Genomic DNA, 9,403 nt, shown 5'->3' on the forward strand with positions numbered 1-9,403 from the left:
CACGCTGATATTAACCCTTCATTATCATATATTTACAATTCTACTGTTCTAAAAATGAAGATTTCCCTTTTTTCTCCTCCAAAACTGGCTTCCATAGGAGGTCTGATGACCTGAGAGATCCTGGTTAATGGACCCTCCGGGATAGATTTTGGTAACCCGCTCTATCTATATATCTCAAACCTGGGGCTGGGGAAACTTTTGGCCCCGTAGAAATAATTTACCGGGGTCCATTAACTCCTTTATTGCCTGATCTGTTGCTATTTTCGCCGATGGCCGCTGTTCAGGTATCAATCAGCAGCGGCTCGCGCAAGAGCAAAACGCTCATCGTGACGGTCCGCCTTTCCTAGGAAGTCCGTGATTCTACAGAGGTCCTGGCTGAGGATGATAGGTGTTATTTTAATACGAATATGTACTTATTAGGGGCATTTCCACTTATTGGTTATAGGATGTTTCACTCGGTCCAACTCCACTTCACCCTTAAAGCGCGGACCGTTTCGCGTCGCAGCGGTTACTGTGATTATGGAAACCCCGACGGTTTCGCGGCACGATACTTGAAGAGCTGTCTTTAGAGACGTAGCATTTTGTAGCTAAATATACCACTTACATACGGCTCTAATTTATGGACGTTAATGGATGCGAGAAAGGAATGCATTGCTTGGAAAGCGTTTTTGTGCGTGGATTTTCTTTTTCTTTGTTATTTATGCATTTTTTTTTTGTCGAATGTTTGTATTTATTCATCTCACAATAATAAACCTATTTAATTGTTTAAACTTAAGTAGCTCAGTGTGATATTTTGTCTCAGAAGTTACAAAAAAGCCTGTGATACTTGGGATGATGGGAATTGTTCTCCAAATGTATCTCCAGTAGTTACCGGACTACAACTCCCATAGACCTTTGCAAACCATGTACTTTTATTATTATCTATAAGAATATTTTCTTGCAATTCTCTTTACAAATGAATGAATGTTTCGAAATGAAAAAAGAATCCCTAGACGCTCGTCTGGGAAGAAGCAGCTGCTCTCGATCTAAATGTTCCATCGTAATCGTACGGGACGGGTTACTGGAAGCTCTATGTTAAGTGATCCACCTCCTGCTTAGAACCTCTAGTGCTTGTGGGTTCCGAGCTGCCTCATTTCAATGTTCCGCTCCAGTTAATCGGGTTGTACTGTAGAAGTTCCCTCTCCCGCAGCGTCTCCAAGGACCGGGTTAAACGGCTCTCCTGCCATCTCGTCTCCATTAACTATAAGAGAAAGAAGATTAATGAGATGTGTTTGCTAAACCTTGATTTCAAGCCCCAAGGTCAGTGCTTCGCTGTGAAGAACAAATGGGTGTAAAAAGTTTTGGTGTCCTTTTAAGGGCCACGACAGACACCAGGTCCCCCAGTCTTTTGTCTTTCGTGGGGTCGCTCTGCTTTTGATGGCAAGGCAAGTAAAAAGTCTCCGCACCCCCTAGGTGGTCCTGTTGGTCCCAATGCCTTCCACAAGCCTTGCCCCAGACACTGGTGTCCTTCTCTTCCCACAGACGAGCTGCACCCATGATTTAGATCTCACCTTCTTGTTCTCATCCCGATATCGTCTCAAGAATAAAGCCCGCGAGCGTTCTTGCTCCAGGTCCTGCGTTAAGGCCGTGCGGTCGTTCTCCATCAGGGCTTCTATCTCTTTGCTCTGACTGCTCATCCTCTCCCTCTGCAGGTCCCACTTCTCGTTCATTTGCATCTTTAGCAGCTGCCTGATTTCTTTCCTAGGATCGCATCATATCGTGTTCTCAATACAGACGGCTACAGAATATCTACAACGCAAGCTTTGGGCGTTTAAACAAAAGTTGGCTTATTTTGGCCAGCAGAGGGTGCCGTTGATCCATTGTCGCATGTCCGGAAACAAAAATACTAGTGTAAAGTGGTCTTATCACCATAGCAACCAGTGGAACGTTTCCAACGGCAGGAACAATCCATAGGTTGCTATGGGGATAATACCGCTTCTCGGGATTTGCACATGATCAGTGCTTAGTAACTCATAAAATCACATTTCTTTTTAGAATCTTATTCTCTGTTCATGGATGGGAATGGATCTTTGGCCGCCCCTTCCACCAGTGTGTCAGGTTCCGCTTTTCATTCCTCTAGGATTGTGTAATAGAGAGAGTTTGGGAATCGTCTCTCTAGTTGTAGGTCTGGTATAAGATAAGAAGCTTCTCTTAAAACTCACAAGGGTACAAAGTTTCGTGAGTTACCTGTATTCCTCTTTTTCTGAAGCTGTTCCATAAAATGGTCTTCTCCAGCCCTGGTGATATCTGCCAGGAAAACACACGAATCATTAATACCCGGCCTTTAAAATGGATGCAGCAAACTTGGGTGGTGGTCCAAAGAGACATCTTGCGGGACTCAGCTACATCGAGTTTCCGTCTTCCTGGGCCGGTTGGGGGAGATCAGAGGGCCTTCCCACCATCCTATGTTCCCCACTGCCTTCAAAAGTAGGACATTGCCCTGAAATCTTTGGACTGCCCAATAGAACTGAGACAGTTGGGGTGCAGGTATGCTGTAGACTATTTATAAGGAAACATGGAGAGAAGAAGACCAGCAAGGGAGAGTCGTCCACCTAGATTATTCTGATACAGGACCTCACCCCGAGATTTACCTATAGTACTCTTTCTGTTGCATGTTGAGGGCCCTCTGTTGGTTGTGATGATGCGCAGCTATGGTTTCCAGACCGACCGTCCTCCTCCTCACCCCAGGAGGGTGTAAGGGATTCAGTCGAGGGGCGCCCTAAACAAAGACACAATTTCCGCCAATGGCACACGCGCTAAAATGTTACATAAGATACAGCAGAGGTATTTGCCGGGGGGGGTAGAAGCTAATCTACCACCTGCTATCAGCTGTAGCAGGTGGTGGGACTCTTGGACTCAAACAACCAAGACAGTCAATGCTGATTGGTTATAATGTATTATTAAAAAAAATAGTGCCAGAATGAAAAAAAGGTAAAATCAATAACAAAGTCAATAAATTTTGTTCATAATTAATGTTTTTTACACGTTGATGCTGGTAGTTAAATTCAGTTCACTTCTTATTCTCCTTCTGCGAGTTCGTATGTTAGAATCTGTCTATAAACCAAGATATCTGCCGCCAGTAACCTCATTTTTTGTATTTGACTCATTTAGTATGTATCGGAAAATGCCGCGTTCTCACCATGCTCGTTGAGTGTGACACTGGGCCGTTGGAAAGAGCCGGGAGGCACAGAGGAGCCACCGAACATTTTCTTTTTGGGGTACTAAAATTCCCCAAGGTGACAATTGGTGTGCTTGGCAATGACACCCCTCCTGAAATAACGAAGAGAATACAAATTAAATTCTGTGGGAGTCGAATGGAGAAATTAGCGATCAAGATTGGATCCTTTCCGCCCAATTCACACTGAAAACCCCAATATTCCACTCCGCACACGATGTCTTCTACACCCCTTCCTCACCCCGTTTCTTCTACGCTCAATCTAGTATTCTTACATTTTAAATAAAAACATAATGGTATATTTTATATTTAAAATGTAATTTATAAAGAAACTTTCTGCAATATACACATTATTGTGACTTTTAGGGCCGTAGAACACCGTGACACACGCTTACCCTGCAAACATTCTGGGCTCCTGGAAAAGAGGGGCATCAAAGAGGAAAGAAGGACACGTGGATTTGGGGTCCAAAGAGTCACTGCCCTTCCTAAATAGGGATACTTTGTAGCTATACAGTTTTCCATACCAATCAGCTGCCTAGGGGCCCCTAAAGCTGGGGGTGTCCTTAGCTTCTGCATTTTCACAATAGTAAAGCCAGTTTTGACTATAATTTCACGATGCAGTGGGTTACGTAAAATTTGGGCGAGAAACTGAATCCCTAAATCTGAGACCCGAGGGAACCCATCTGTTTATTCATATACTTACGTAGGCTCATTCTATAGCCCAGCAGGGGGCGGTAGCGGATCAGTGCACCTGTAAGAACAATCACAGACTATTCACAATGTGTCGCTTCAATCACTCGCTTATACAAACACACGACGGCTACGTGGGGGAGCGAGAAACCAACCACAACTCACACTCACACTTCGCTTCAATTTAATAATCCACAGCCCGACCTTCATCTGTCTGCCTTTTTTTTCTGGGGACTTATAATTTTACGGCAACAATTCATGTTTTATAAAGCAAGAATATCATTGATTTCAATAAGTCTGAACATGCGCTATTCATAAATATATTCATTTTAAATGGCTGAATATATCTATGTTTCATAAATACATTTTTAAAAAGTCTTCAGTTTCAAAAGTTTTGTGCATATTTTCTAAAAATACCCATTTTTCACAATTCCTAAAATAACCCGTAATATTAATAATAAAATAATGTTTGTATAATAATAACAACAATAATGTTTCTATAATAATAATAATAATAATAATAATAATAATGTTTATTATTTTCCTGTTTATTGAAATTAAAAGTTTTTTTTTTAGATTTTCCCTGATTTTCTTTTTTTTGCGGGGCCCCTTAAATCCTAGAGCCGCTCTTGGCTCTGTTCCTAAAATCCGGCTCGCTGTGCAGAAACGCAGCTCACTTTGCAGCTGAATTAGAAAGTCCGAGGTGGCGCCGGCTGGAACGTAGAACGCTAATGGCTCATCGGAGTGAATTTAAAGCCCGTGTCAGCAAAGTGGGCTTAGAAGTGAAGAAAGAAGTTAAAATTGTGTACTTACTGGTTTCGATCTCCGGCTCTCTCCTTTCCCTTTTTGTGTCTCCCTCTCTTCTCTTTTCTTTCTCATTGCCGCTCTGTTTGTATCATGTGATCCTCTGCTTCTCCTGGAAACCAAAGTGACAATTACAATGGGGCCGTCAAATGGCAATCTCCCGGAGAACAGGCTTTGCCCGGGGACACCCACAGAGGGGACAGAGATGCCGGAGTCCGGCGGAACTCGCTGCCGGGGTCACAGCCATAAAGGGAATGGAGAAACCATCTGACTGCTGTCATGGGCACTTGTGTATTGGCTTGGGTTATTCAGCAGGGGGTAAAAGTCCTTAAAAGAGGGCATTAGAGCTCCGTTTAAACCCCAGGATTTTGCCCATGATCCATAATGTACTGTATGTACGAAGCGAGGCGTAGTCCATGGCTGGTGGAGGTCCGGAGGAGTTAACATACTCAATATATATTCTCCAGAGAAAAGGAGTTTACAAAGTACAGGAGGGGGGATTTATTTCAAAGGGAATTAGAAAAAGAGGTCATTATCTAAGACTACAGGGTCAGAGATTAGATGGAATGTAAATTCTACTTTACTGAGAGGGTGGTTGATAAATGGAACAGCCTCCCAGCAGAAGAGGTAGATGTTAATAGAGTGAGGAGATTTAAACATGCATGGGATAGGTATATGGCTCCTGAAAGACGAGACCAACGACTGATTAAGGTTTGAGTCTTTACAGCAGGAAAAAAACGGGTGACTAGATGGGTCTGATTTGAGAAGTAAATACTAAATACAACTAAGATATTATGTAAAAGGGAGGGAAACAATTAAAATACCCCAGTTAATAATTACAGGATTATACGTTTCTCTTTAAGATTCTGTTCAACTTCTAAGAAAAAGGCATAAAGTATATATATTTGCGGGTGACCTACCTGTATGAGTATAAATATATTTAGTTAAACCTCATTTCACAGAAGGTGAAAGGTTGGAGGTTGTAAATGCCTGGGAGAAGAACCCATCACTGTTCAAAGTTTTTAGCCCCAAACATGTATAACCTATACACAGTTTGGGATGACTTAGAAATCTCCTTGTTTTTGAAAGAAAGTACAATTGTGTCCATTAAAATAACATGAAATGGATCAGAAATCCAGCGCAGATGGAGTTAATGTTTTAAATGACTATTGTAGCTGGAAACGGCTGATTTTTAATGGAATCTCTTCATAGGCGTACAGAGGCCCTTTATCACTCCCATCACTCCTGTGTTCCAATGGCCCTTTATCACTCCCATCACTCCTGTGTTCCAATGGCCCTTTATCACTCCCATCACTCCTGTGTTCCAATGGCCCTTTATCACTCCCATCACTCCTGTGTTCCAATGGCCCTTTATCACTCCCATCACTCCTGTGTTCCAATGGCCCTTTATCACTCCCATCACTCCTGTGTTCCAATGGCACGTTGTGTTCGCTGATCCAAGTTTAAGTTTAAAAGGCTAATTGATGGTCAGAAAAACTTTTGAACGGCGGTGTATACGCGAGTGTGTGTGTTGCTTTTGCATTGTTCGCTGTCTATTCTCGCCTTGCACGTCCTTATCACCGACTGGTTAGTCCTGTTTATCTTCTTCACAGAGAAGCAGACTGAGAGATGAGCTGCTGACGTGTCACCATCGGCATGACGTCTGTCTCTGCGTTCTAACCAAACTATGCAGAGCGACCTAACACTTTCATGTCAGCCCTGTGTCGCCACTTCATGGGGTGACATCAGATAAAAAAAGACTTGTCTTTCTTCTCTATGTAAATACGACGGGATTTCTGCTTTATTTTACCCATTTATTGCTATTTTATTTATGTAATACGTCTTTAGGTAATCCTTTGACCTCTGGGTAGAGATGGATCTCAGTCTCTATGGTTCTTCTAGATGTTTTGCGTTGAATTCAGCGGCGACAGCATTTCTTAAACACAGATATCCAGAGTTTGCGTTGGCCGCCCCTTAAAGGTTAGCTCTCCTTCTATCTACCCCGAACGTTGATCTAAATTACCCTTCTGTAGGTATTTCAGCGAACCGCAGCGATGTGCTGTTTGTAAATCCCTTTTGTATTCAAATAACCTCTGTGACTGTAGCCAATTCCGTTGACTGTCAGACAAAGGACTGTTTCGGTAACGACAGAACACAGAATGTTGCCGTGAAACTTCTAAAACCAGAACTAAGCAACGGAAGGCACGTCTAGGTATGAGCCTCGGGGCGATTTGGCTTCTGCTAATTGATTAATTATTGGTTTTCAGTTCATGAAGCCCCTCGCGTGGAATTACGATCCAGTCTTTGATGTATTTCGATCCGTATCACACAGCCGGAGTGCAAGAAAGTAGCTGACCCTCAGGAATATGATTCCCCGATGATATAGGAGCGGCGTTCTAGAGGAGGTTGGATGAATGACTTGGGTTTAATGTATATCAGAGAGGTGATATGGGGTCCTGTCGGCCCACCGGGCATTTGATACTATTATGGAAAGCCTGTTAAGGACTGAAGATGAAGGATATCAATCTCACTTAAATTCCCGGCCAGCACCCTAAAGTTAATGGTACACCAAGTAGAGACCCTAAGTCTACTCAACTCAACTTGTGACAACTCAAACTTGAGTGACCTGGTACCTTTTGGTTTCAGTAAAAGGCCATGTAGTGTTGATACCAATCTCCTGTGGATCATCATGAAAACCTGTTGTCTTTGTGACCTTTGAGAACTGGAGGAAGACGCCTCAACTCAAAGACTCATTAGATATGGTGGCCCATGGAATGGACAGGAATGTGGAAAGAACAGCGTCTTTATGCTGAATGATAAAATATATCTACTTTCAGGAGCACCCTACTCTACCCTATGGACAACGTGACCACCAAGAGAATGACCGGGTGAAATGACTGCAACCATCTATATTAGTGTGCATTTTGTCAGCATTTAACTATTTTAGGCCATTTTATTTTGAATAAATTGTGCTTTGCACATTTTTACTGAAAATGCTCTTTGATATACGTTGTTTAAATGTATAGGAACAATCCCCATACTGGAAATTGGCCACGTGCCCCATGCTGTAACGTCCTGATAAATAACACCTCGTGAGGCTGACAGCACCTTGTATCTGAAGAATGGTGCAGGACCAAATGTATACATTTGTGCGGTTGTCCTGCCAAGACCACCCAAAAAATGACCACCCTTCAAACACTTGTTCTCCTTATTTAAATAAATGGAAAAGACTGAAGTTTTGGTCCTTTTCATGTCTCCCTCTGTAACAGACACAGAGTTTGATGGCAGGATGGTGGAACTTGGCCAATTTAGTCTCATGCCCTTTGCACCAGCTTTAAGATCTGACTTTTTTTGGGTCCTGGGCCCTATCCCATGTAGACTTGTTCTTGCAGTAAGCTCTGTTTTAATTAGCATTAATTAATGATTGCATTAAATGATGGTATTTGTCAGCGTGAGGCTCACACCTTGCTTGATTCTGGTGGGTAATCATTAAGTGACATTTATACCGGTTCTCTCATATCAGGGGGACACGCTTTGATTACACGGAAGTCAGGGCAACCGGTTATGTTGTTCATATTGTGGTTGAGAGACTGTATTGTACCCAGACAATAGGTCTTTTTCTGGTCATTATTACTTCCTTAATCCCAGATCCGAACCACTTCAGGAAATTATAACCCTCGTAATGTTACTTTTGGAAAATATAATATTTCCTCTTTTGCCTTGCGTTGGTATAAACATGAAGGGAGATAGTGGACAACCACGCCGGGTTACTTGAATGTTTGTGATGCCAGTAAATCCCATATTACTTGTTGCCTTGGTTGACGTTAATGAGGTGACAATGTATCTCTACAATGAAAATTAGTTTATTAATATCTTCATTTTAAAAGTTTTGATTCTGAGCACACCAATTTACCAATTTCTTCTTTTAATTTAAGGCTGGTTTCTTATGTGGCTTTAATGCTCTATTTTCTTTGGCTAAGAAAATAATCAAGATTTGTAGAACTGTTATTTTTATTTATACCACAGGGCGGCGATAAAGTATATCTTTATATGATATATATGATAAAGTATTAACCCCTTACGGACAATGGGCGGTCCCTAAACCCATTGAAAACAATGCATTTTGAGCCCGTACATGTACGGGCTGTGTCATTAAGGGGTTAATACCAAACAGCTTCCCCGTCTGGTAACTTAGCAAGCAAACAACACATTTTTTTTATATGAAATAAAAACAAGGTATAATGAATATTAAACATAAATACTACTGAACTAGAATGGAATGCAAATTATAATTTAAAAAAAGAAATAAAAATAAATCAAAAAAATAAAATAATAAAAAAAACACAAAGTTTCTTGCACTTTTTAAAGACGATTTTTTATTTACAGGGATAATTTGGCACAGAGCACGGCTGGTACACCAAGCCTTAACACTTGTCTATATACAAGTACAAATGGGTTAAAGTCCTGGGGAGAGACACAGACACGTCACGCTCTAATGCAGAGAGACTGCTCCCCCCACAGATTGTCACAGTGTTCACTCCACCCTCTCCACCAAAGGCATATATCAGACCACACGGGTCAATAACTCAGCTGCCCTAAAGACTCCTGCCTCTCCGAAACGACGACGTCTTATATATATTTTATTTAAAATAAGATTGCTGGTGCAATAAACGATAGTATGTGTGAATCCATATA

General features: G+C 41.9%; 1 protein-coding gene across 1 annotated transcript; it reads right to left on the reverse strand.

Moving 5' to 3' along the window:
• Positions 1–889: 889 nt before the first annotated feature.
• Positions 890–4,938, reverse strand: LOC128499938 (uncharacterized). Its single transcript, XM_053468931.1, has 7 exons — positions 4,718–4,938; positions 3,918–3,965; positions 3,179–3,309; positions 2,631–2,758; positions 2,227–2,286; positions 1,551–1,740; positions 890–1,240 (listed from the first exon to the last, which is right to left on the reverse strand). The coding sequence occupies exons 2-7, from the start codon at positions 3,925–3,927 to the stop codon at positions 1,130–1,132; spliced, it is 630 nt and encodes a 209-aa protein (XP_053324906.1). The 5' UTR covers positions 3,928–3,965; positions 4,718–4,938; the 3' UTR covers positions 890–1,129.
• Between the last annotated feature and the right edge of the window lie 4,465 nt (positions 4,939–9,403).

This window comes from Spea bombifrons, chromosome 6 (genome assembly GCF_027358695.1).
Source record: "Spea bombifrons isolate aSpeBom1 chromosome 6, aSpeBom1.2.pri, whole genome shotgun sequence".
In the NCBI taxonomy this organism is placed as follows: domain Eukaryota; kingdom Metazoa; phylum Chordata; class Amphibia; order Anura; family Pelobatidae; genus Spea; species Spea bombifrons.